Source organism: Colletotrichum orchidophilum, assembly GCF_001831195.1.
Source record: "Colletotrichum orchidophilum strain IMI 309357 chromosome Unknown Scaffold_64.1, whole genome shotgun sequence".
Lineage (NCBI taxonomy): Eukaryota > Fungi > Ascomycota > Sordariomycetes > Glomerellales > Glomerellaceae > Colletotrichum > Colletotrichum orchidophilum.
This window is the reverse complement of record NW_019173020.1, coordinates 87,934-114,109: the sequence shown is the minus strand read 5'-3', so window position 1 is coordinate 114,109 and position 26,176 is coordinate 87,934. Positions and strand designations below refer to the sequence as shown.

The following is a 26,176-nucleotide window of genomic DNA, read 5'->3' as shown; positions in this document are numbered from 1 at the left end:
ACAAACATTAGTCTCAACTCGATAAAGATATATGCGCATAGTGGATCGCGCTCGGTCCTAAACAGTATCGCTGGCCTTAGTACCGTGAATTCCTCAAAAATTTTCAAGCCATGAAATGCGCTGCAGAAGGAGGCGACTTTGCAATGTCCGTGTCGCGCGTCGCGTGTCGCGACGCAAGGTGACACTCACGCAGGCATAGACCTGTCTCGATCAAAGCATGTTTCACAGCAGCAATTCCACCGTTGGCGAATAAATCAGCGTTTGTACTCCCGGTGATCGTCGGCGATCTCGGCAGACCTGATCACATCCTAGGTAGATCCGGATGCTAGGAAGATCCCTGTACTCTCCACCGACGATGGTGGATAAAACTCATGTTCATCCGAAGGAGCTTCCAGAAGGTACGGGGAACATGCTGAGAAGAGATGGTAGCAGCGGCTCGGCTATGGCTATCATTTCGACCCTTGTTCTTTGTTGAAGGATTCCTCACTGAGCACGATGTCGTAGGTCATTTGGTCCAATTCTACCAGCCTTGCTGCCCAGCGCTGGAAGAGGGCGAAGACACTCCTGCGATGAAGACATAGAGACTATAATACTTTTATCTCTTTGCACCAAGCCCATTTAGTACGCGTGGGTTCAAAAGATGCCAAGTTTCGAATCTGTCTCGGTGATGTTTTCAGAGGGGATGCGTCATTATCATTTCATAGATATTAAAAAAGAAAAGAATCACATAAGGGGACATTATATCTTCAAGCCCGCCCACAATCCTTTGTCGTCTCCTCCACAATAGACCACTTCGTCTCAATGGTAATCGCCTGCGCGTTCCTCGGCAGCCTCTGCATCGACTCCGTCTCCGAAACATCGTCCTCGTCCGTCCCGTTCGACCGCCGCCGCAGCTCCCCCCTCCCAGTCACCGTCGTCGTAAAATGGACCTCATTCTTGCCGTAGATTGTCTCGAGCGGGATTCCGTTGGTCAGGTCCTCCACCAGGTGCTCGTGCTTGCACGACTGGCTATTGCCGCCCAACCTCGACACGTACTCGTCCGTCTCGAAGCGACGGTGCTTCCAAAAGGCCCACAGCGGCAGGAGCATTGGCAGGCTGTTGCAGAGGATGGTCAGGTTCGTCTCGAGGACCGTCAAAAAGGTCGCGGCGGGCAGGTTTCGGACGATTTGCGCCAGGGTGTAGACATTTATCATGATGCGGAGTCTGACGATGGAAGCGACGATGGCACTGGATTAGAAGATGGTTAGAGACAAGGCGCTCTCGTCTATTTTGAATACGACCTTTCTTTTTTTTTGCGCCGGTTTTAAACAGATGGGCCACCAACTCACATGAGATTCAACAAAAAGACGCCGCTGAGCCCCCATCGCGTTGACACGCTGACCTTTGTCAGGCTCCAGATCGTGTACAGAGGCACCAGCATGATGACGGTATTGGTGATACAGTTGAATAGCCCCGTTGAGAGGATTCTCACCTCGTGCTCGCGGCAAATTTCCGGGTCTGTGGCGTGCCATTTCCTGTCGGTGATGTGGCAGACCAGCAAGGTCTGGAGGATGTTGCCGACGCCCCAGACGATGACGATGGCGAAGCCTACCTTGGTCGCCAAGCGCATCGGTGGGCTCGTAAAGACGCGGAGGTAGAAGAAGAGGACGCTAAGCTTCGTGGTCAGGCTAGCGAAACCGAAGATGGTGTCCGAGGGGAGGAAGAGCTGGAGGTTTTGGCCGTTATTGTTAGCAAACCGGGGGGGTTTCTCGCGTATGTACCGATCTCACGCCTTTGCGAATTGATATAGAAGGAGAGACTCACAGTTTCCATAAATGTCCAGTTCGATCCGATCTTCGATAGCTCATACCCAAGGCCAGCCGACGTCCCTGCAGTCGAATATCAGCAAGACATCCAAAACAACCCCATCTCCAGACCACCATGGCCCTTCCGGTTCAAAGAATCTCTTACAAAGACCTTGTATCGCCAACAGAGCGAGTCCCTGAGGAACAGCAAACAGCGTAAAGTAGTCATCCCATCCCAGCCTAGACCCCGCCAGCACACGAGAGACGACCCGCAGCGCAACCACCAACACCGTCACGAGAGCCACCATCGTGTTGGCAACCAGGTACGCCGAAGCGTGTGGCGCGAGAGACATCTTTGTGAACTGCATGGCGGGAGAGGTGAATTTTCGTCGTCGGGGATTCCGAATTCGAAGTGAGTTGCGTCGTTCCGGCCTGAATGTTTCCTCCTGGTGAACCTTGGCGTAGCACGCACCGAGTCGGGAGAAAGAAGGGAACAGGAAGAAGATTTCCGAGATGTTGGGAGGGGCACTAGAAAGGGAAACCAGTCATTGCTAAATGTCGAGATGTCCTCGCTTCCTCATTAAACCCATACACGCATACATTCTCTTCTCTCTCTTTTTCTTTCGCTCGCTTTTTCAGCACCATCAAAAGGGATAATGTCACATTAAGTGTCAAGGCACGGGGAAACATGCCTATGAATTCGCTGCAACGGGCTATGACTCGCACCGGGGCGTGATTCTTGCCGCCCGTCCCCTGATCTCGCTTCCCCCGGGGTATATAGTGGACACCTGGTGATGGCTGACTCGGAAGACCTTGGGAGGACCAGACATATCGTCGAGATTTGCCAAAGAAACGCCCACAATGCTAGTATACACAGCAGCCCGCACATCCACAACCTGACTTGAGCGGCTTCCCGATTCGCCTCGCTTCCCGAGCCTTGACTCCTTGCCCTGGTCTAGCGTGCGCCCCCCTTCCCCCGTTGTCTGGGGCGTTCGCTCATACCGACAAATTCCCTTGACCGAGACTCCAATGTCGAATCATACAAGTCTGTTCCCCTGCTCGCTACATACCGGGGGCGTCAACGCTTTTCCAAGCCTACTCCGGATTGTTGAGACTTTTCTGGCTCGGAGAGCGGCACTTCATTGCTGGGCATCCCACGAACCTAACTAAGGAGGCGAACTGCGGGATGTGGTGGATCTTCCCCACTGCCACACGTGGGGGGGAGAGTTGCAGCCGGAACCTTCGGCCACAAAGCGTCGAAACGAGTACCTATATTGTATGCATGAACGGAGTACGGGTAGTAAGACCATAATATAAAGTCGTCGCAGGAGTTGCTATGAGAGTCATGGCTACAGTTACGTAATCATACTGCGCAAAATCAAGGCTTCAAGCTTACTGTGTAAGTATACTGCAGATCGCGAGTCAAGCTTCGGAAGCGGCACGTCGATCAGCAGTAGTTTTATCCGTACAAGGCTTAAGCAATCACCTGCATGTGGGCATCTCCAAATCTCTGCACTATACGGATACAAAATGATTCGATGCCTCAGCGCTGAGGTAAGCCAGCTGTCTGGTCCCATCCGAGAAAGAAAATTCAACACATCGCCAATATCCCCCCCAATGCGATCCTTGCAAATAGGGCGCTAGCTGGTCGCAAAATAGAATGGTTGCGCGATTAAGGTTAATTAAGTCTGACGACCTAGGGGTTCGGGCGGGTCTGCTTTCGTCAACAAGTTTTGCTCGACCTGCCTAAACCGGATGAGGTGTGCCGAAGATGGACCAAACGGATTGATGTTCTTCAGCGATAAGGTTAGGGATAGCTTTGGCGATCGCAAGACTACATAGAGAGGGACTAGTGGGATGGAAGCTGGTCCATACTACACTAGGTTCACGAGACTTGAAACCAAGACTTGAGGATCCCTCGTTCGACAACGTGTCGTAGGGCAAGGGTATTGACTGGTCCTCTGACTAGACTGGACCCAAATCAAATGGCCCCCTGTCGTGTGCTCCTTTGTTGATGCAATGATGAGAGAGAACAGCTAGCTTGGCAAAGAAATACTTGTTCTTGAAGCGGAACAAAGTGTGCTTGACAACCTCGAAGAAAGAGCCTCTTCAACTCGAGAAGCCGAACAAAGCCACAAGACTACATAGAAAAGCTAGTAGACTTCATTGCATATAATGAACAGAATATATCCAGACAGCTTGACCTCTCCCCAGCCTCAGATCCTGTCGTTGTTGGTCAAGCTGTCAACAACCGACAACTTCGAAGGTAAAGAGACACAACCCCAGCACCAGATACTAACCTAGACCTCGAAAAATCAAGCCTAATCCGATCACCAAAGATAAGACCCCCCGAGAGTAATGTAATCAATGCGAGAACCATCCCACCCCTTCCCCTCCACAAGGCGTCATAGGCTACACTTCAATAAACGGCCCAATCCAGGCCCCTTTCCCCGTCCCTCAAGCCCAAATCGAAACGACATGGGGCACCTACAAAATCTCCACCATGATCCGACGCTCCCGCCAAGACCTAAATGTCCTTTACCAAACCCTCTTCGAGGCCGAGAGGGAAACCCACGACGTAAACCGCGTCCTCGACAACGCCAAGCGCAAGGAGAACGACGGGCAGTATCCAGACTTCTGGACAAGTTCTTGTTCCTCCTCTTCCCAAAGATCCATCAACGACGACCGCCGCAGCAGCAGCGGGACTGGAAGTAGACAAGAAAACAGCGACCATTGTCATCGTAGCTCGGCAATGCCCGCCAATGACAGAACCGTCTCCCTCGGGTCCAAGCTAGACTCCTCCTGGGACTTGTAAAAGCTCCGCGAGGTCTTCTCCAGCGTCCTACCAGAGGTCAGGAGAGTGGTAGGTCGACTTGCTGACTTGGAGACAGGGGTACGCTCGATTCGGGTACTGGTTGACAGACTTTGATTATGTAGACATCGAGCGTGAGAAGTCGGGAGTAGGTATGTTCTCCATCCCAATGATATTGGAGCTGACATTCATCCTTTGAAGAAAGGCGACTAAAGTATTTGCCTCGAACGAACACAGACACACTCAAACACAGGAAAAATGACGGCGCGTCTACTTGTCTACTTGTGTCAATGGGCATTAGTTGAGAACAATTTGAAATCGTCTAGCTTTTCATCCACGAGGCCAGACGCTGGCCTCATACGCCTGATTACAGGTCAACCATGGTATCTATGTGCTCCTAGCAAAATATGGTATCATAATCTCGTGACCCGAGCAAAGTAACTCCCTGAACTTCCCATCCGATAATCCATATTCATATCCCGAATACCATGTTTAAGGGTTCCTCGCCATGTCGTCCTTCATCGTTTGACATGCTCTTAAGCGCAAAGGCGCTTCATTCCAGTGACCCCCGCCAAACGCCGCAATCTTAACTCCGTCGGACATCTACATCAGTCCGCGTCACTCGTCTCGAGAAGGTCCAACATACTACCGTGGGGTTCGCCGCAACATGGACAGACACCTAGTTCGTCATCGTCGCCCATCATTTCCTCAATGTCCTCCATGGGAAAGCCGCTGCTGCGGCAGAACTCGGCCCACTGTCGGTCATCACCATCGCGGGTCTTGGGCACCTTCTTCCAAATTGTCAAGTCTTCACGGTTGGGTGCAGACTTGGGGTGACCGGTCTCTGGAGGCGCTGGGGGCATGATGGGTTCACGGGGGTGATGGTGGCCCATGTCAACTTCAGACTCCGAGTGAGAAGAGTCGGGGTGTGTACTGTCACCTTTTCCCTTAATGGACATCCAGGCCCGAACAACACGTGCGCAGCTCGAGATTCCTGGCAGAGGCTTCAGGGAGTTCTTGACTTGAACGAATGAAGGAAGACCAGCAAGGAAGAGGCCCTCATCACGCAAGAGCCCAGTAAGCTCTGCGGTGGCCTTGTTGCCGGTATCGTCTATCGGTAGACCGGTGACTTGCAACTCGTTGAGTGAGCATCCAAGCTCATGGGATGCCATGTCGTGCAGATCGCTGCTGGGCATGGGGAGAAAGTCGTCCAGAAAGTTCACCAAGTCGATTCTGAGTGACGCAAGGCCGGGAAGCAGCTTGGGGCGAACCATTTTCTTGTCATGCTTAGGATCGAATGGAGGGCGGAGAGCACGCAGAAAATCCGTCACTTGGCCCCACGAGTAACAGCGAAAGCCGCCGCGGGCATAAGTAAGCTCGTTCACCCGGGGGATTGTCCGCAATGTAATATCGTTCTTGAGGTAGGGGTGGTAAGATCGCTCGAGCTTGTGCTTTCTCTTCTTGTCATCGTAGAACTGGGCAATAATGCGGAAGTTGACATGCTGGATATTCTTACGGAATCCGAAGTCCAAGTTGGCAAAGTTCTTGACAGCCTGGTCGGTCGTGAAGGTGAAAGTGTTCTGACTCCATAGAATGCGATTGCCCTCTTCGTGCATCGCCTTGCATGTCGCCAAAAAGTGGATGGCAATTTGATTACTGCGGCCCTTCTCTAGGACCGTGAGGTTGTCGGGCGTGAGTTTTGACAGAGGGTCGATGATCGGATCCTTTGAGGTTAGGGAGCACTTGAGAATGCGCAGCAAGACTTCTGTCGGAAGATAGGGGTAAGGATGCGGTCCAGTAGAGGAGGATCGAGCACGTTGAAAATCACTCTTGTATTTCTGGTAGTTGGCGGATACAGGTGACCAAGAGATGTTGTTTTCTCGAAGAAGCTTCTTCAGCATCGCATTCTCCTCGACGAGGGCCTTGTTCATGGACCTGAGAGGGTGGTTGTAGTAAGCTTCGGCCTGGTCCTCTACGTCACGGCACTCCCATGGTAGAATCTCCTATGTATTGGTCAGTGTGCAATAAAGAATAGCAAAACCTGAGTCGAACAGACCATTTCTCGGTGCGACATGGCGTTGAATTGGGCTGTAGTCCCCGGCGAATTTGCTGGCGTTGGGAGGGCTCGTCAACCTTGTCACAGGCGCAAATGGGCCGCGACCAATTGAGATGGAAGATGTAGCGCGGGTGAGGACCTGGAGAAGTTGTCGCGGCGACACGGAGTTTGTGAATATTCGTTGCCGAGCGAGTGGGTGGCGGTGGGAATTCCTCGGTTTCCGGCAGAATTGTCGATCGAGGTTCAAAGAGGCACCACTATTTAGGCCAATCGAACCTGGATGTCGGCGACGCAGGGGATGGCAGTTGGCCGGAGTAAGTTGACCTTGCGATGCGACCCACGAATGGAGGAAAAGGTGAAACGAAGGTTTGAAGAAGAAGAAATTAGACGTGGTTCGGGCGTTCGTCCTGACGTTATGGAGGGGTCAAAATGAAAGTCAGAAGAATGACGAGTGTCAGCCAAGCCGACAATCGGATGTCGGTTGTGCAAATTGGCGGGAAGAGGAGGAAGGAAGTCCGAAGAAAATCCAAAGTAGCCGAGTCGTGGTTGACAGGTCGGCAGTCGCGGATGGCGATCCCAAATGAGGAAGTCCTGGCCGTAGTCGGGTCGGGCAGTCGAGTCGGGCAGTCGAGTCGTTGAAGAGGTTAAATACTAGCGTAGAAGGATGATGAAAGCTCGCAGCTGAGTCGGGGTCGACTTCGGTCGTGGAATTCCCGTCCCGTATCCGCCGCCAACAAGCCCGCGCGTCCGCTAGGTTCGGCAAGGTTTCAGTGGAAGAGTGAAGGCGGATTGAAGTCTTCCACTCTAACAGTGATATCCTTCATCAGAGAGGGCGTGGTCAAATTGAGGGCCGAGAGAGAGGGAGGAATGAAAGGGACGGTGGAGGGTTGATGTTGAAGGGAACAATCACGAGGGGAAAAAAGAAAAGTTTACAGTATAGAGATCAGAGATGATGAGGGGAGGGGCAATGGGCCAGACGTGACGCCGGGAAGAGGTGTCAGATCTGCGCGCGCGTGAGAGAGGGAAAGTGGACGGGGATGAGGCAGGTGAGGTGGACTGTGGATAGCGGGTGAGTGAATGACGGTCAGTGGCAGCGGGAACCACCGACCTTTTTTGTGCCTCTTTCTCTTTTATCCAGGTGCGGTAAGGAAGGTACCCGCTCACGTTCGGCATGCAGGCGACTTTGCGCCGTCTCAGACTCTCAGCTTTGACGGTGCCGATGCCCGCCTAATCACGGGACTGACTGCCTAAGGTACATGCGCTGGGGTCGGGGCAGCATCATTCGATGTAAGATGCTTGTCTTATTATGGTAGGAACTCACGGCACAGGAGCGAGGTGGGATGAGGTTGCAATGCTTGCTCTTGCTGTCAGCGAAGGCGAATGCGTTTAACCACGGCAGGAGCTATTGCATCTGACGGGAAAGTAGTAAACAGAACCTGAAGAGTTGATCTTCTGGAGGCACACAGCGACTGCCACGGCACACGAGGCACTGAGCGAGGCGATTGACCGGCCGATGTGTGGACTAGTGGGGCATTCTGCGACTGCCTGGCAATTACTCGCAAATTGGGCGGGATTATGGGTGCATTGATTGCAGATCTCCATGAGCAGTTGGATGGACGAAATGATGATGCTTTTTGGAGACGAGTGGAAGAACGAGCAGCGAAGGCCCGATGGGAAAGAATGGCAGGGGCAGGGGGCATGGGGCATGGGGCATGGGGCATGGCGTTCACAGGGGTACCTTAGGTAAGTTAGGGTAGGTAAGGTAGCTTCCGCATCTGCTCTGAAGTCCGGACGTCAAATACAGTGGAAACTCTACCTTTATATAAGCCTGACCTCAAACCTCAACGCACATGCTCAGGGCCATCGACGATTGAAGATGGGCATGTCGATTATCTGGTGGAAACTTCTCCGGCCGATCCTCATTGGATGTGCTTTCTCAGTCCTCCAACTTGAACCCATTCAAGCAATAAGCGCCCTAATGTATGTCTTGGATTGATCCCGGCCTGGATTGACCCCGATCTGGACTTAGACCGAAAGTCCAAACGAAGGGAAGCCGCAGCACATCATGCAATATCTCATATGAAAGTAAACAGAATGGAACGGAATCTTGACCCAGGCACGGATAACCCGTCCAGGCTTCCCGAGCCGCATCACGATCGTTATTTGGGGGCAGCATCGGACCCGTCTATCACGATTCGCGACACCAAGGGAGTTGCGCACACCATAAAGTCTGATCGTCCAATTCACCCTAAACCTTTACCCCAGGAAATCAGAGCAACCACTAATCATTTCCCGTCCTCTTCGCTCTCTGCGGCTGTCAATGCCTCCAGTCTTGTCTGTGCATCTCCCATCTGCATCGCGACTCGGACCGTGGAAAATAAAACGCCACACAGACCCGCGACAGCAGACGCCTCTGGCACAAGACGCAATCAAAGGCTCAATTCAATGGATGCTCGGATTATCCTACTACCCTTTCGAATCGGACGAATACCATCATAACCGCAGCTCTCCCCGTCGACTAAGGGCCTCGTCTGTTCGACAAGGAGACATGGCATTTGGTCACTGCACCCAATGCAACTCCAACTCAGACTCAATTGGAGCACTCCGCGCCCAGTGCCGGCATCTTACCTTACAACAGCGCAGGCAGAGCAAACGAGACGATCAATGATGAATTTAACCCCATAAAACACGTCGTCCGTCCAGAGTCTCATGGAACTACCTGCCTACTTACCTCATGGATAATGGTACCCCATTGTGCCACTGCGGGCTGGCCCCTTCTATTGTAGGCAGGAACGCCATCTGCCCCTCCGCTCTTGACGTCATCATGTCTTGCCCATTACGGCTCTGCAGCTCGCTCCCACGCTGTGGTCACTCGGCCGTCGCTCAGTCACTAATTACCTACCTTGCCTTAGGTAATTGATTGCCTTGGGACCTTTCCCAACGTGCTTTCGATGATGAAATTGGTCGTCCCTGACTGCACGTAGCTATGCCAATGAGGTCAGCTCGCCTATGGAGTCGCCCCAATAAGGCGAGGGGTTCAAATAGTCCATCTTCAAAGACCTTCCCTCTGCATCTCAATGTCTTCTCCCGTACTCTTCTCACGATACATCATCCGGACTGTGCAGCTTAATCGACGCGTTCAACCCTACTCACGAAGACTTAATCTCCGCAAAGCAACCACACTACCAGTAACCCCATTCATCATGTCCTTCTCAAACACCTCCACCGGCAGTAAGCCCGCCGACCCCTACAAGGCGGTCAACAAGGACGACAATGTTTCCGTCAAGGAAAAGGTCGAGGCATTCGTCAGCTTCGCCGACAAGACAAAGTTCGCTATGATGACCACCAGAGACGCAAAGTCCGGCGCCCTGGTCTCTCGCGCCATGGCCCTCGCCGCAACGGTTCGTTTCCTCTCCTAGCACCTTACTCCCCACCCCATGAGCAATCCCTCCCTGATATCCCTCCCAGGAAAACGGTGGCGTTGACCTGCTGTTCCACACCAACACCGAGTCTCACAAGACGGATGAGATTGACAGCGACCCCCACATCAACATCTCCTTCATCAACAGCTCAGGTGACTGGGCCTCCGTCTCGGGCGTCTCCAGCGTCATCACCGACCGCTCGCTGGTGAAGAAGCATTACAGCCCAACCCTCAAGGCGTGGCTCGGTGACCTTGGCGACGGCACCCACGACGGCTCTGAGAACGACCCTCGCATCGGCATTATCCGCGTCAAGACCGTCAGCATCACCTACGCCCTCAGCAACGCCACCTTCATCGGTAAGGTTGCTCAGCTGGCCGAAGGCGTCGTCACCGGCAGCCCGGCAAAGGTCAACAAGTTGAGAGAGGTTTCTTCTCAGGAGGTCGAGCAGTACCGCTCCGCTTCTTCTTGAGCTGAAAAAGGACGTGCGAAGTAATGGCGGCGGCATGTAAGAATAGCACAAAGTAGATGGAGGTCATCGGGGGAATAAGCACCAAAATCCCGACGACAAGTCACGGGATATGAATGACGATTATTGCTTCCCATAATCCGCGGCCCAGCTCTTGTCAAACGTCTCCCTGTTCACCGCGAACTCGCGAATGTAGTCGCGTTCCAGCTCGTGCGCCCTTCTGCCAAGGAGAACCATGCTGTGAAGCGGCCCACCCAAGAGCTCATCCGAGTCGCAGAGCTCCTTCAGTGTGCCAGCGACAAACTTCTCAGTCTTGCCCCCCACGCGCGCTGCCCCGATAGCCAAGCTGTCGGGCGAGTAAACGCCCTCCTTCTTATCCTCTTCAATCTCGAGCATCTGCGCTGCGCACTGGCCGACGGTCATGTACCGCGGCGGCTGGTAGACCCTCCGACCCCTGGCCATATCCTCGAGACTCTGCTCCTTGACCTTGATGTCGAGCAGGACAAGCGTGTGCAAGCCAATGTCGCGGTTCTCCTTGATGCGGTCATAAAAGGAGGCAGGCTTCCAGGTGTCGGTGAAGAAGACCATGGAGACGGTCTGCCCGAAATTGTAGAGCTGCAGGCCCGTGGCGCCGATGCCGGACATGATAGAGGCGTTGGGGACGGTGGCGACGGGGATGGAGAGCTCGCGGGCGCGGAGGACGAGGTCGGTGTGCGTTGTCGCGCCAAAGGGGTCGCCGACGACGCAGAAGGCTACGTCCTCTATTTGGGCGTCGCGGAGAATCTCGTCGCTGTTGGACTCGACCATTTCGCGGTCCGCTACTACGATTTCGCGGCCGTAGTAAGTTTCCTACTTGGTGGATACGAGAATTAGACATCTTGTCATTGGAATAACGCTCAAGAGGAATATCTTGGGGGAGGGCGCACCAAGATGGCCTTGTCGACGAGAAGGATACTCGTGTAGGCTTCCAGGTAGACCCGGGAGGCTTTCTTGACGACTTCGAGGCCCTTGACTGTGATGTCGGTCTCGTCAGAGAGACCCAGTCCTACAAGATACAGCATAATGGCGGTAGTCTGCGCTTGTCCGGCGTGAAGGTGGTGTCTGCTGGGGGACTATCGATCGAGTCGCGGAAAGTCAGTCAATTGACTACAAAAATTGGTCGAGATTAGGCGTAACTTTTTTCTTCCACAACTTGGAGGGAGAATTGGATGGAGGGGTAGGTATCTTTTTTTTTCCCTCTAGCGTTACAACCCCACCATTGTACCAGTAACCCCTGGACCCTGTCTCGCCTGGCCCCTCTCAATTCTGTTTCCCCAACCCCTGCAGCCTCACCCGACCCCAGCCCGGTTGCTAGGCATTAAATTTCATCATTGAACGCTTCTGGCCCAGCGCCGGTCCAGGCACCAAATTCCCTGTCACAACTCCACGCACGCACCAAAAGCCACGCCGCGCGATTCTTATTTGGATATCCTCAGACTTTCCTTTCCCCGAGCCTCGCGAATTCCACGAATACCCGACATCACAGCCCAGAGGGCCCCGACCACACAATGGCAGACAAGAAAGCCAGCGCCTACGGCGCGCCCGCAGGCGACACTGACTTCCGCAAGACCTACGACCTGGACGAATACGCTGCCAAAGCCAAAGACCGCGAGGCCAAGGAAAAGGAAGAAGCAAAAGCGCGCTACGAAGCGAAGCTCGCGGGGAAAAAATACTATAAGCCCCTGACGGGCGACGAGACCCTCACGCAGGCGCGGCGGAATGTGCTGGACCTCAGCGCGCAGGTCGGCAAGACGCAGCTCGTGCCCGCGGGCGCGGGCGTGGGGAAGCGCGGGCGCGGGGCTGGGTTCTACTGCGAGGCGTGTGATCTCACGTTCAAGGACAATAAGCAGTTTGTGGAGCACCTCAACACGCCGCAGCACCTGGCCAACACGGGCCAGAAGACCGAGGTGAAGAGGGCGACGGCCGAGGAGGTGCGGGACCGGATTGAGTGGCATTGGCAGAGGAAACTGGACCTCGAGAAGGAGAAGGCGACTAGTTTGCAGGATAGACTTGCGCTGAGGGAGGAAGAGAATTTGAAGGAGGCTGAGGAGCGGAGGAGGAAGAGGAAAGAGGCTGAGGAGAGGAGGAGGGCTGGAAAGGAGGCGGCGGAGAAGGTCAAGACGGAATACGGAGATGATGTGAGGATTGAGGGGGAGCACGACGAGGATGATATGATGGCGGCAATGGGGATTACGGGGTTCGGGGGCACCAAGAAGAAATGAGAAGCGCCGGGCTGGGAGAGGAGAGGGTCACGGTTTCGAGAGTTGTACGATGAGCTGGACGCGAGAAATGATACCCTTGTTTGGCAGCAGTGTGGAGAACAACCTCCCAGTCTTCAACAAAGAGCTTGTCCGGGTGTGGGAGGACGGTCTATTTCTGGGCGGTACGTCGGGTCTCTGGCCAAGCCCAAAGCTCTGTCCCTGATCACCAAAACCGGTGGCTTGCCCTTCACCGAGAGCACCTCGGTGTGTCTCGGTGAGGCGACAGACCAAAGCCCCTCAGACACCGGCCACACCTTGAAGTAAACCCCTGCAGCTTGGGGAACCCCACACTCGCATTGGCTCCGATTTCGACGACCTCATCCCGCGGTCTGTTTGCCGCGTCTGCAACCTTCCCAGGCTGAATAATCGCTGTTGTTTCTTTACCTCGCGCGTACAGAGCCAGGCACCCGACGCCCCCCCTTTTTCCCTCTGAACATAAGCCCGAAGCCGCATCGACAATATTTAACGAACACATTCCCACGAACCCCCCATCCTCAGCTTTCCCCCGATCCATCGCCCTTCTCCCCGCGCGCAAGGCCTCGAGACTCTGCTTAGGTGTCACCGTCTATCGATCCTCGCTACCTCCACGTACATACATACCGACAGACAGAGTTCTAGAAGGATACCACGGATAAGAGGCTTTGCGTGACCATGGCGTCGTCTTCCGCAGCGGCGGCTTCGCTGCTCCGTCGGCAGCTCAAAGAGATGCAAACGGGGAAGGACATCCCCGGTATCTCGTGTGGGCTGGTCAACGACAACAACATCTTTGAGTGGGAAGTCATGCTCATGATTAGCGACGACTGCAAGTACTATGGAGGTATGCTTCTTTCTCTCTCTCTCTCACACACACACACACACCATGGTAGAACCGGACCTTTGAAGCTTACCAAGCTGGCCCACCTCTCCTCGACTCACCATCCCCAAAACCTCACAATCCAGTCCCTCAAACCGCTAACATGCTCAAAACACCAGGAGGCAACTTTCGCGCCAGACTCACCTTCCCCGCAAACTATCCCCTCATGCCGCCCTCCCTGACTTTCCAGACGCCCATCCCCTTCCACCCAAACATCTACCCGGACGGCCGGCTGTGCATCTCGATCCTGCACCCGCCCGAGGAGGACCAGTACGGCTACGAGGCGGTCTCAGAGCGGTGGAGTCCCGTGCAGAGCCCCGAGACGATCCTCCTGAGCACAATCAGCCTCTTCCACGGGCCCAATGATGAGTCGCCCGCCAACGTCGAGGCTGCGCGCATGTTCCGCGAGGAGAGGGAGGCCAAGAATAAGGATTTCCGGAGGCGGTGTCGAGCTTGTGTTAGGCAGAGCTTAGGAGAGGACTGATTTGAGAAATTGGGGCCTTTATCTGGTTTGATGGGCAAGTCCGTGAAGGTTGGTTGGGATGGAGGAGTTGGCGTGGTGGCTGTCTTCCGACGGCGGATTGAATGATTTTGAACAAGACATTGCCGGATGAGGGGTGTATCTGGATAACAGACCTGCATCATGGCGTTTGGAGATAACTACAGCATTGAAGCAGGCTGGGCTGGCATTCAAATTGACGCCTTTAAGTTAACGGGTTGTCCAATGCGGTTGCGGGGTGTATCTGTGAACAGCAGCACAGATCGATCTCCCTTCAAATAGGTCACAAGACTCAGCAAGATTGGCCCAGCGGGTAAACAAAAGGTGTCAAAGACTTGATGCGAGTGGGTAGGCTCAGATTCCATAACTTCAGCCATCCATCCCCTCGGGCTTGGCAACGCTTGCTTGATTCATTTTCTAATGACATCTCTCCTCCGGGTTACGCCAACGCCGCTCCTTTGTTTGGAGGGAATCTTCGTCTCACATCCCCCCTCAGTCGTATTATCTCGGCTGCCTGGCATCTTGGTTCCCGGCTTCTAGACCATGTAGTCTTCGTCATCTTCCAGCCCTCGCCTGTTCGAACTCCCTCAATCCTCTTCTCCTGACGATATGGCCCCCAACCCCAATCTCCACGAGATCAAGACTCCACGGCCCCAGACATAAACCCGACCTCTCATCCCTAACAATCTTTCTCTACTCACCCCCCAAGACCTTCTCAAGCCTTCCCACCCCATCCTCAAAGTCCCTTTCCACAGCTTCCAGTCTCTTCAGCCTCTTCGCCTCATACCCCTAGGCGCGGTCCCCAAACTGCCCAGCGAGGTCCCTGACGTTCCACCTGGACAACCCGCAAGTGCAACACCCTCCCACCGCGTCCGTTCGTAGCACGCGCGCTGGGGGCGAACATCGGCTCGGTTCCACTTATCCCAGACGCTGCGGCACCGTTCCTCGAGCTCGCTGTGCGTCAAGCGGATCATCTCTTCATAGTTGGCGTTGATTTCGGATATCGAGGCTGGTTTCTTTCGGCTTGGAGGGAGCGCAGGGATTCGCGGTGCGTTTGGTTGTGAGACGAGAATGCCGATGGGGTTGGTGGCTGAGGATTTGTTTGAAATGTTTCAAAGACTCTGGAGCCATCGGGGGTATTTGTTGTTTACATGCAGTGTCTTTGAGATTTGGGTGATGACTTTGGCATTTGCTCAGTGGTGGCCTCGATTAAGCTTCGGGTTCAAGTGATGGATGAACAGTCAGCCGGCGTTGCTATCAAGTCAACGGGGCGAATAAATCAACTTGTTTCGCAGCGGTTCAGATTTGAATACTTCTCAGTGGCGATGTGGATTCCAAAGTAAAAGAGGACTTTTGCCATGTTCGCTGGTGAGGTACTTATATTCAATGTCAACTCACTGCCGCTGTCGTCACTCAAGCCACGATCCTTTCGCCTCAATTGTTTCTCATTTCCATCCTACTCTCATAAACTCACCAGAGTCAACATTTATATTCATATTTTCATATTTCGTCTGAGCCTCAAGCAGGACCGAGATCCACAACTTGAGGAAATGCAATTGAGCAGCAAAGGGTACCCATCCTGATGAATTTTACATTGTTCATCATTAGTTGTTCTTCATGCCTATTTACACGGCTCAAGTACTTCTCGAATGCAGACTGTGAGAGATGATGGGCCTTGGTTTGTTGGCGCCACAGTGGATGCTGAGCTGCCTTTAGTACGTGGACAATTAAATCGGAAACGTCGTGTCAGCTTCGCGAGGAGCCTCGTAGTCGAGGAAGCCGAGGTCACGAATACTTCAGAATCCTCGGACTCATTCATTGTGACTCCTTTTCCGAGACCTGTCCGCACCAGCAGTGGGAACTTTCCCGCGGCAACAGCTGGAAAACTGGCAGAGGCCGAGGCACGAGTAATCAGAATGTCTTTTTCTTCGATATCTTTATATAAACAACATCGAATACTCATCTTAAATCAGTCTTTAGTTGGTGATATGATGCTCCCAGCGCGCTCTCCACTAGCAACAAGCTGAAGAAGGTTACGAATGAGTTAAAATGCTGCCTGCTCAAGATCGTAGAAAAGACAAAAAAGGTGGGGGAATCAGACTCAAAAGTTTTGGACAACAAGAGAACGCTTCTCCAATGACGTCGTCTGCCTCGTCTACCTGTAGCTACAGGGCGATGGAGTCAGCGCCTTCATACTTGCCCTTCTGCTTCCAGAAGAAGTCTTTGCCTGACTTCGTCTTGGCGCGGAACGTGGCCTCGACTTCGACGTCCATCTTGAAGATTGTGAAGAAGGACGAGCCCACGCAGTAATTCTTGGGCGGGCACTTGAGGTTGATGGTGGCGGACTTGGTCAGAGTCTCACCCTCCGTGTCTTCTTCGGTCTGGGTTGGTCATGTTAACAGCATGTGGTTTTGGAACGGCGTTTTTGGGAGGGAGGACAAAGAGTTACGATGGTCTTTTGCACCTGCCAGGAGAACTCCGTCGTCACCTGGGTCTTGCCAATGAGAGGGATGCCAGCTTCGGCCTCGACGGTGACCCGGCCTTCGACATTCCACTGGTTCGCGACGCTGTTGGTGTACGACTTTGTCACGTCGTGCATCTTCACGACTGTGACGATTTGCTCGGCGGTGTACTTGCGGTTATCCACGATCTTCGAGCCGATACCCATGGTCTGTCCGGGGCCGGAGGATATAATGTTGTCCGTGAAGCCAGAGTGCGCAATGTTGCTGACGGAGACGGACTGGAGCTCATCGAGGAGGTCAAAGCCGAGGTGGCCGATCTGGCCAATGTTGCAGTATTGTACGCGCATACGGCCCAGAATTCCGGATCCGACGGGGCCCTTTTGCATCCGGGGAGGGTCGCGGAGGACCTGACCCGTTGCGGAGTACGTCGTGCCGCTGGCCGTCGTGAAGTTGAAGCCATGGATAGAGCCTCGGTTCTCGAGAACCAAAAACTCCTTGATGTGGTCGCCGTTTTCGAATTTGAAAACATCAGCATCGGGCCATACTTCAAGTTCCTCTGCGAGAGAAGTTTCGTTAGTATTTGCGATTTGGAGAACTCCCCACGATGGAATCTTTGTACTCACGCTGGTGATTGAGTTGGTGTTCCCACTGCTAGTGGTGTTGATAGCGCGCATGTTGGTAGATGAAGTGAAGAACTGGATATCGATCGAGACAAAGGCGTCGCTGGCGGCGACGGTCAGAGAGTTGAGGATGGTGCTCGACGCGGCGTCCTGACGCTTAATTCTGTTTGGCTCCGGGGTCAGAGTCGGGCGGATTGTTGTTGTTGTTGTATTGTTTAACGCCGGTAAGTCTCGTAAGAAAAGGGCGTCCGCGTCGTCACCTATCTGTAATACCTCTCTAAATACATAATCTTTTCCCACCTAATCATTCCACTATGCTATAACTCTGATCCCGTATTGATCCCCTGTACTGAATATGAATAATGCTGATGTAAGTGACCTAGTATATGATAATGTAATGCTTTGCTTTGTACTCCGCGAGAAAGGTAAGTCAGACCCTATCCAGGGGGTGGAGCGAAGTTCGTGAAATGTAAATGCTGAATCACTTTGGCAAGTCGCCAGTGATTTAGAAGGGGTATGCTCTCTGTAGTTCAGTTGAGTAGACCCCGTCGCACCCTCTTTGCTCCCTCAGGTCCAGAGTCGGGCGGATGGACTTTGTGAGCGACTCATTGAGGCGGTCGATGCCCCCAAAGTCGAAGTGGCCATGGTCGATTATGTTGGGATTGATGGTCGCCAGCGATGCTAAAATAGTCTTTATCCCTCGGGCGACGACGCTGCCGATAGGAGGCCGGGTCGAGGATCCGGACCAGGGCAACACTTACCAAGAGATGTTTGAACAAAAGTGTGTTGAAAGTCATAAGTGCGGAATGAAAAAAAGGACTGTTTGAAAAGATTGACAAGTTCAGAAGAGAACGAGTCTGGTTTTCGAAATGAAGGAAGTTGATGAGGGACAGGCTGAAGGAAGAGGTTTGATGATGCCTTCAACCTCTCGTGTTTACACGACTCGACTTGCCCCATCACCCACAATACCTCTACCTACTATACCTAAACAAGCGCGCATTATAGGTGCCATCAAACCAAACGCCCAGAGTGATCCGTCTCAAGTTGAAGATTAATTCGGAAATCGTAATCATGTGGTGCCCTTCTAGTCGGCGATGCTAGTCAGAGGAAGAGATAGCTACCCTCCTGGGCACTGGCCACGACAGAGACCAGAATAACGTTTTCTTGGTACCGACTGGTATCTTTTTATTTATGAGATGATGAACTGCTTGGAGTCTCGCATGCCTTACAGCCTAAACTTGCTTCGAAAACTCAATTTTGAGGAATTCAGCATCAGGAAAGGTTGGTGGCAGATCTCCGTAAGCTGAAGCCGGACGCCTAGGCACAATTAGACTCGCCGTATACAGGGTTGCCAGCTACGTTACGGCTGAGAATCTCGAGATTCTTCGGATGTGGTATTGTGACATACGTTTCTCGCCCCAGTCATATTCTCGATGCAGGCTGGTGCGGATAACCTATCAGCCTTCTCAAAACTGAGGTCTTCGAGGGGTCGGCCTTATCAGGCTGGCTGACGAGAAGCTGAAGACATGGATCCCTGGGTTCTCCGAGTCCTGTCCCCGCAAACCCGCGGTGCAATGCGTTCCCTGGTAGATGGAAACAGAAATGAGAGGCAGAAAATCAGTCATCTGATAATATAGTGAGCAGCAAACTTTGTCGTTATCGTGATTAATCAAGATGTTTTCTTAAACCTGGTTTTCGGTAGTAATGGCAGTCCCCAACTTGTTTCTGCTTGAATAATCATTGATGAAGCTCTCTATCCGATAACTGCCACATGCATCAGGGACGTATCTCCTTCTGTGCGTCCATATGATAACACCTCCAGACTGTTGTTCCCTCATGGCTGCGAAGCGGAAGCCATGTTTTGCCGACTTAATTCTATTGTCTGATCATACTTCGGCTTCATCGCAACTGTCGCCTTGGCGCCGAGGCACTTATTGCCTGCCAGATTTCATGGCATGCTCGTTGTTCCTTGGCACGATAATAACGACAAAAGGGTGCAACATGAGTCGTCAACAGCGAATTCCGCTGTAGTCAAACACCTTGCCGCCACCCTTGGTCTTGGTCGCCACGCAGAGGCATGGGAGCATGGCACGAAGCATGAGCCTGGTAGGATAGCTGGGGCCATGTTGCAGTTCAATTGACTTCCACAGTCACCCTCTCTCCATGCGCTTAGTAGACAGTATTCCTGGTTTGTTTTCAAGCTTACAAGGAGAATGAGCTCTAGATTAATCAATGCCACGATCGCTCCTTGATAACGCCGAAACGTGGTGAGAGTGGGAGACTTCAGCTGCTAGCTCAAATCCAAATATACTCTCCCGGGGCTCCGAAAGCGGAAGGTCACTTGCTTCCGAGCTTCTGGGCCCAGAGAAGATCTACATCCAGATAGACTCTCACTCGTACGAGACCAATCGCAAGCTACTAATCATAAGTCGCCACGATTTACGACTATTCATGTTAGAGGATTTCCTTAGTGCGCAAATACATATATCTATTACCTTACAGTCGGCCGCGCACTCGCATATTGGCAAGGTCTTGTTGGAGATGGTGATGATGAATCGAATGACGAGCCAAAAAAAAAACATAATGAGGCACTAGTCATGTCATTCTTGGCAGATCTCAGAATCGCGGTCATAGATGCAGTGCCAAGAGCTCTCCGGTCCGCTCGAATGACCTTCAGATCCTCATAGCTTCATGTTGTTTCCGTGAAACAAGTCCTGGCTCACCGAAACGGAAATAAGATTCCGTACATTGTCCGATGATCACTGGCGATAATCTATCCAAAGCCGATGTTTTCTATGGGTACCCAGAAACCAGCAGTGAAATTTTATTAAGTTAGGCAAGACTGAAAGAAGCCGGAAATGCTTCCCTTCGACATAAAATACGAAGGGTAATCGCCTATCATGACGCTATGGTGACGCGAAGAGGCTGTGGATATTTTAGTACTTTACGATCCAAAGCCAAGCTTAAATCGTAGCAGCGTTGTGCTATCGCTCGACCTGAGACGCACTACTGTGGGTGGCCATGATTCAGTTGATCAGATACACCTCGCGCTGACTCGTTCGTCGGCGACGTTTGCCAAGTCAACGCGGCTTCACAGGTTTAGGAGTTGGCACCGGCTTTGTTTCCATCGAGCTGCTTGACACGAAACTTACTTTTGCTACTGGTTCGAAAGTCGATATGGATTGTGGACAATGCTGTGGCAATCTCCTATTCTCCGAAGTCTGGCTAAATGAAGGTCTCCTGCTTTCAGGGAGCGCATTGTTCCATATGCTCGACTCTACTCTTGATTTAGCCAAGAAACGACCAATAATAGCAATGTAGCAACTAGCCCGTGGAATAACTCTCCTCAAAGGCAGCGTTTGAACTATCACCTTGATGGCAAGGTAAAACGTGCCGAAAGTTGGCTTTAAGTGACTCGATGGCAACTGAATTGGCGATCCACGATCCTTTGACTAGTCTCAAAACGACCTCAGACTTTGGGAAAAGACTGGGAAATGTGGTAGGGATCCCCTGCACTCCATGTGATTGGTTCAACGCGTGCCGACATGGAATCACGTTCGTCCCTCATCTGTCTCCGCAACTCTACTAGGATGATCCAACCTCCTTAGACTACCGGCAAGAGAGGCCTAGGCGACAGAACCGGCCAGACGGTTCCATCATCTCATGTCGATGATAGCAACGTCAATGGATAATGCCGGCTTTAAATCGCTGGTCCTATACACAATCGGCACAGCGGTGATTCTGGCCACCCCGGTCGCATATCATTCATGCACCCGTGAAAACAACACGAGCTTGTTGTCGCGTCTTCAGCGATTTCTACGGCCGCTGCCACAATACATCCACGACCCACTGGAAGAAGGCCAATTCCGTCTCATTCATCTGCTCCCCGGACATCATGATGACGACGTTCGCATCGAGCTCGCCAGTGAGTGGATCAAAGCGCCCATCAAGTATCATGCCGTCTCGTATGCCTGGGGCGATGCCAAAGACAAAGCATACATCGCCTGCAAGGGAAAGGAGATACAAATTACTCAAACTCTGTTCGAAGCTCTAAAGCGCTGGCGCTCCCCCACCGAGGAGGTCGTGCTTTGGGCAGACTCTATTTGCATCGACCAGCGGAACACGTTGGAGAAGACGCACCAGATTGGGCGGATGACAGATATCTACTCAAAAGCGGAATCTGTTAAGATCTGGCTCGGAAGCGATGACGCGCATGTCGGTGGAATCCAGGACGTGATCAAAGAGGCTTTGGACATTATTCCCCCAGTCGTGGACGATCCTCAGAAGAATAGAGAAAGTGCAGGACTCATCGGCACCCGCAACCACAAACGAGCCCGAGAGGGCAAGACCACCATATGGAACCTGGACTGGAACCCTCTGAGGTCACTAATGAAACACACTTGGTTCGAACGGAAGTGGGTTTACCAGGAGGCGATTCTCAACGATAACACATGGGTCTACTGCGGGAAGCTCGTGATGCCATTTCAACCGCTCTCCGAGCTGGCACTTAGGATGTCGACGTACGGTATTCAAGCTCTGCCCAAGGACGCAACAGTGAACGACAGCAACCTGTCTTTCCTTCCGACCCGTCTATACAACCTCTCCATGATGCGCATGAGCCAATGGTACCGCGGCAAGCAGCCTATCACGCTGATGGACGGCGTCAAATGCACCAGAGCATTTATGTGCACCGACCCACGGGATCACATCTTGGGCGTTTTGGGCTACGCCTCGGATGTTGAGAAAGATAGCATCATATCCCGGGATAACTTGTACTCTCTCTCGGTACAAGAGTGCTACTTGCGCTTCGCCAGATCTCAACTCCTGGAGAAGAAGGATCTCGGCGTTCTAGCATCCGCGCCGCAAAAGTTGATTAGCGATGCCTCGCTGCCATGGTACTACCGTTCGTTGTATCAATGGAAGCGTCGAAGGCTGCCAGGTCTCCCTTCCTGGGTGCCCGACTTGCGAAACCAAGAATTAGATGCTCTGACAAGCTACAGTGTTCGATACGGCAAGTTCTCGGCTGGCGGAACAAAGCTGGGGGACATCAAGATCATTGATGACAAGATACTTCGGTGCTCCGGGATGATTGTAGACACCATCCAGGATGATGGCATCTTCTGGCCCGAGCTACCGCTCCCACCGAAACCCAAGCGCGTCCCGTTCCCGCTCGACAGCATAGATGCCTTCTACGCCAGGAACTCGCTTAGATCACTCAAATTCTATAAATCCTGCGTCCGCATTGCATCAGGTTTGGATCGCATCCAAGACATGTCCCCCGAGCTCCTCACTACTTTCTGGAAGACCATGACGTGCGAGAGAAGCCAGCTGAGCGACCGCATCGACGTGGACCTGTCAGAGCCTATCAAGACGATGATCACGGATATGGAGACCTGGCTCGTCTCGGAAGACCCAGACGAGGCGGAAAGAGCCCGCGTGACTTTCGTGGCGGCTGCTGTGCCGGTGGAGATGACTATTCTGGCTGCGGCCAGTCCGCGGAGGTTCTCGCGTACGACTGCAGACAGGCTTTGCATGGTGCCGAGAGATGCAAAGGTTGGTGATTCTATCTGTCTCCTGCTGGGCTCCGAGGTTCCTTTTGTGATTCGTCCCACGAAGAGGGGTATGTATGAGCTTATAGGAGATGCGTATGTCAGTGATATTATGGACGGGGAAGCTCTTGAGTCTGGCAAGTATGCCCTATCGGAAATCGAGTTGGAGTAGCACAAATACGTGGTTGTAGGATGCGCGACTTTGGAAATGGTATCAAGCGATGTAAAAGATGGTGTCAGAGTCTTTTGTTGAGAATCGAAAACCGCTTGACGAATAATTACATGATAATTGAAATTGTGTTTCAGCCCGGTCCAACACTCCACAATGTGCTTGTATTTGACAGCCGTTAGTTACTTGCCTGTCATCCCATCATACAGGAGACAGTCAAGTAATTTAATCGCCCCGACCTTCCTCGCTGATCGTGTTGAACTTGCGATAAAGCCTGAGTGCAAAAGTTGAGTCTCCTTGGCTCAAGATTCACAAGCCACCTTCACTCCGAGGCTGAGGGAAGTCGATGTTGGAGTGTTTATAATGGCACAGGTAGCTTCTTGGTACTCGGAAGTCGCACCTCCATCTATATTCGGAAGGACCATAGCTATATCAGCACCGTTACTGGAGTATGCTGGAGGCGGTGATGTCGGATCCCTCGATGAGAGCTCCGTGTTCAATCTCGCGCTCGATTTTGGGGGCATCACCGACGGATCCCTTGCGGTTGCAGCCTCGATAACCAGGACAAATGATCTCGATCTGTCGTCGATCATTTTCGTTTCGCGAGTATTCGGGCCCTTTGTTGTTTTCTTCCACTACGGCGACACCGCCGGCGCTTGGAGGGAGAACAGTTGGAAGAGAACTAGCCGAGGTAGCGAGGAAAGGAATAAGAATCGAGACAGCCTTCATGTTGAGATGAATGAAAAGATTAATAATATTGCTTGGATGGAATGGTGGGAGTTCTAGGCCGATGGAGAATGACCAGGAGTAGTGAGGGGCGATTCGGGGTGGTGGGAAGTAGAACTGAACAGAGGCGGAGACCTGTCTTCTTGTAGTGATAAGTGAAGGAATGCTGAGAAACAAAACACGTTCTTCGCTTCGATACGAGCTCTGCTCAACAAGATGGCGTTACATACCAAACTGATTTCACGAGCGTCGAAGTCGTTTCTGACGTGGGTCGCTGAAAGCAGCGTTTGCAAACATGTTCTAATAAAGGTGATCGATCGTAGTACCAAAACTCCAGGTAGCCAACGTGGCCAAATCCATTACTGAGTTCCGGGCTCAAGATATCGATTGCGGGTAGGCGAGCTTTGCTACTATTGACCAGTTTGCAGTTTGCTGTCGTCCCCAATTTGGCTGGTTTTCTTTCCCTTGCATAAGTATTTGTCCGCAGGTAATAGGAAACCTCGTGTTCCCTCTTCCCCTTGCTTGTATGGACATACTGAGTTCGTTCGTCTTTCTCGTAATGCCAAACCGTCGGAGTACCACTTTTGACCTCATTTAAGCCTGTTTGCTGTCATCAACATCTTGGTGAACATCAATACTTGGGAATTCAGACTTGGAGAGAAGATTGAAGACGGATGTCCCCTGTAAAATCGTTCACTTACTTCATCTGTAGGACCCCATCCGCCTTGATGGACTTGCCATAGGCCCATGGCCATGATCAGGCGGCTCCCATTGAGAGAGAGCATCAATATCATAAGCAAGCCAGTAAATAAAATGTCGTCTTCCATCATTATTTGGTGACAAGGACATGGACCTCGCAGGCTGTATTTGCTGCATACTTAACCAAGTTCGGCCTAAGAGATTGGTACATCCTTGAAGGCTTGCTTGCTGTCTGTGACTTGCTTAATCTAACATCTTCATAGGCGTCGCTTAGTTGTTTACCTGTCCTTGGCTAGGAGTCGTTAGACGCAGAGCCACAATATCCAACAGGTTTCATGCGTATTGTATTAGAGGGGTAGGTAGGAAAAGGGGGAAGAGCAGATCGACTAAGCAACCCTAAGTCAGTAAGCATCCTAGCTTGCCTTCCTAGATACACAGTGTCCCCATCCCAATCTTTGCCCATCGTATGTAGCATGAAAGCACCTGTACATAGCTCCTCCTCCCAACCTAGACAGGCGGAAACGGCCGATCCTCGTCAGAGGCCGATGAGTGTGGCAATCGATCACCCCACCCCATCTTTCCTTTCAGTCCTCCTCATGCGATCGATCCATCGGCACATGTGCTGCTTACTTGCTTGATCATGACTAGACCCCAGTCAGGTTTATATGTGATTAATATATTTATCCATCATCATCATCCAATGAATGGGGTAAGAGAATAAAAGCTAGCCACCCAGAAAGTCCAGGCAAGGAAGGTTCAATTCTTTCATCCGCGAGTGGAATGCCGAATGAATTAAGCATGGGGATGGAGATTTGCTATATGCAAAAGTAGAAGATGCGGCCAGTGTGGATTGAACACACGACCTTCAGATATATTGAATGAAGTTCAGAGGAACGAATTCCACTTCAGTCTGACGCTCTCCCAACTGAGCTATGTCCGCCACGATCTTCGACGACGGCTCTAAGATTCAATTCTAAGAGGTGAACGTGTGAGGGGCCAACTCCAAGATGCTTGCTTGCCCCCACTAGGGTTCCATCTACGCGAGTCTAGCAAGCCTACGAGCGGGGTGGTTAGCTTCCATATCCAAGCCGCGACTTTTTGATCCCAGCTACCTACCCAATGAACCCTGCAAAAATGGCTCACATAGGGATGTATTTCGTTACTATCGATTCGCTCAACGTAAGTAAGCTCTTTATGATCATCTGAGCGGATGTCTTTGCGAGCATCGTCAAAGAAAAGTTTCAAAATCAGGCTACTCTGACACTGTAATCATGAAGATCGCGAGTTCGATGCCTCGTTCGGCCATCGTCATTCTACACATGCTGGGATCACCCAAGGAGGGTACTTGAAGTCTATTCTGACGTGCGGAGGCTCCGCTAGGAAAAAATTTAATTGCCTGGTTTGCCGTATTTCCGGCGCTGTCAAACGGAAGACCGTGAAGTGCCGGTCTCCGCTGTCGACATGTGCTGTAAAGCGGCAATATTCCATGTACATCCAAAAACTAGGTACCTGACTGGTGAGTACTGGGGACTTGGAGTATACTAAGCATGTAGGTAAAGATTGAACTCGACTAGCTGGTCAGACTAAGGTCGGAGCCAGTCCTCACTCCGGCCGCTTACTTAGCACAGTCGGCAGAAACCGCGTCAAACCACCAAATCCAACATTGTCCATACTAATTTATGGTTTCATTATCCCGGGCTAGGACAGCATGTCGCGTTAAGCCGTGCACGACTCGAAATAGAAAAAATTGGCATTATAG

At 52.2% G+C, this 26,176-nt stretch overlaps 10 protein-coding genes across 10 annotated transcripts; 5 read left to right on the top strand and 5 right to left on the bottom strand.

Annotated features, from left to right (window-relative positions):
- Positions 1–746: 746 nt before the first annotated feature.
- On the bottom strand, positions 747–2,137 carry CORC01_07821 (uncharacterized protein; the record flags this gene model as incomplete). The annotated part of the gene is made up of 4 exons (XM_022619456.1): positions 747–1,227; positions 1,329–1,705; positions 1,804–1,868; positions 1,951–2,137. The coding sequence occupies 4 exons, from the start codon at positions 2,135–2,137 to the stop codon at positions 747–749; spliced, it is 1,110 nt and encodes a 369-aa protein (XP_022474010.1).
- A 2,150-nt stretch (positions 2,138–4,287) lies between these two features.
- Positions 4,288–4,599, top strand: CORC01_07820 (uncharacterized protein; the record flags this gene model as incomplete). The annotated part of the gene is made up of 1 exon (XM_022619455.1): positions 4,288–4,599. One exon carries the CDS (start codon positions 4,288–4,290, stop codon positions 4,597–4,599), a length of 312 nt encoding a protein of 103 aa, XP_022474009.1.
- Positions 4,600–5,204: 605 nt separating this feature from the next.
- Positions 5,205–6,670, bottom strand: CORC01_07819 (uncharacterized protein; the record flags this gene model as incomplete). The annotated part of the gene is made up of 2 exons (XM_022619454.1): positions 5,205–6,599; positions 6,653–6,670. 2 exons carry the CDS (start codon positions 6,668–6,670, stop codon positions 5,205–5,207), a joined length of 1,413 nt encoding a protein of 470 aa, XP_022474008.1.
- A 3,185-nt stretch (positions 6,671–9,855) lies between these two features.
- CORC01_07818 (pyridoxamine 5'-phosphate oxidase) lies at positions 9,856–10,543 on the top strand (the record flags this gene model as incomplete). The annotated part of the gene is made up of 2 exons (XM_022619453.1): positions 9,856–10,053; positions 10,121–10,543. The coding sequence occupies 2 exons, from the start codon at positions 9,856–9,858 to the stop codon at positions 10,541–10,543; spliced, it is 621 nt and encodes a 206-aa protein (XP_022474007.1).
- Positions 10,544–10,663: 120 nt separating this feature from the next.
- On the bottom strand, positions 10,664–11,601 carry CORC01_07817 (diphthine synthase; the record flags this gene model as incomplete). Its single annotated transcript, XM_022619452.1, has 2 exons — positions 10,664–11,389; positions 11,467–11,601. The coding sequence occupies 2 exons, from the start codon at positions 11,599–11,601 to the stop codon at positions 10,664–10,666; spliced, it is 861 nt and encodes a 286-aa protein (XP_022474006.1).
- Positions 11,602–12,087: 486 nt separating this feature from the next.
- Positions 12,088–12,801, top strand: CORC01_07816 (uncharacterized protein; the record flags this gene model as incomplete). The annotated part of the gene is made up of 1 exon (XM_022619451.1): positions 12,088–12,801. The coding sequence occupies one exon, from the start codon at positions 12,088–12,090 to the stop codon at positions 12,799–12,801; it is 714 nt and encodes a 237-aa protein (XP_022474005.1).
- A 744-nt stretch (positions 12,802–13,545) lies between these two features.
- CORC01_07815 (ubiquitin-conjugating enzyme) lies at positions 13,546–14,177 on the top strand (the record flags this gene model as incomplete). Its single annotated transcript, XM_022619450.1, has 2 exons — positions 13,546–13,657; positions 13,813–14,177. 2 exons carry the CDS (start codon positions 13,546–13,548, stop codon positions 14,175–14,177), a joined length of 477 nt encoding a protein of 158 aa, XP_022474004.1.
- Positions 14,178–16,357: 2,180 nt separating this feature from the next.
- On the bottom strand, positions 16,358–18,071 carry CORC01_07814 (uncharacterized protein; the record flags this gene model as incomplete). Its single annotated transcript, XM_022619449.1, has 5 exons — positions 16,358–16,573; positions 16,642–17,208; positions 17,278–17,551; positions 17,829–17,965; positions 18,036–18,071. 5 exons carry the CDS (start codon positions 18,069–18,071, stop codon positions 16,358–16,360), a joined length of 1,230 nt encoding a protein of 409 aa, XP_022474003.1.
- A 2,887-nt stretch (positions 18,072–20,958) lies between these two features.
- CORC01_07813 (heterokaryon incompatibility protein) lies at positions 20,959–22,995 on the top strand (the record flags this gene model as incomplete). Its single annotated transcript, XM_022619448.1, has 1 exon — positions 20,959–22,995. One exon carries the CDS (start codon positions 20,959–20,961, stop codon positions 22,993–22,995), a length of 2,037 nt encoding a protein of 678 aa, XP_022474002.1.
- Positions 22,996–23,433: 438 nt separating this feature from the next.
- Positions 23,434–23,721, bottom strand: CORC01_07812 (uncharacterized protein; the record flags this gene model as incomplete). The annotated part of the gene is made up of 1 exon (XM_022619447.1): positions 23,434–23,721. The coding sequence occupies one exon, from the start codon at positions 23,719–23,721 to the stop codon at positions 23,434–23,436; it is 288 nt and encodes a 95-aa protein (XP_022474001.1).
- Between the last annotated feature and the right edge of the window lie 2,455 nt (positions 23,722–26,176).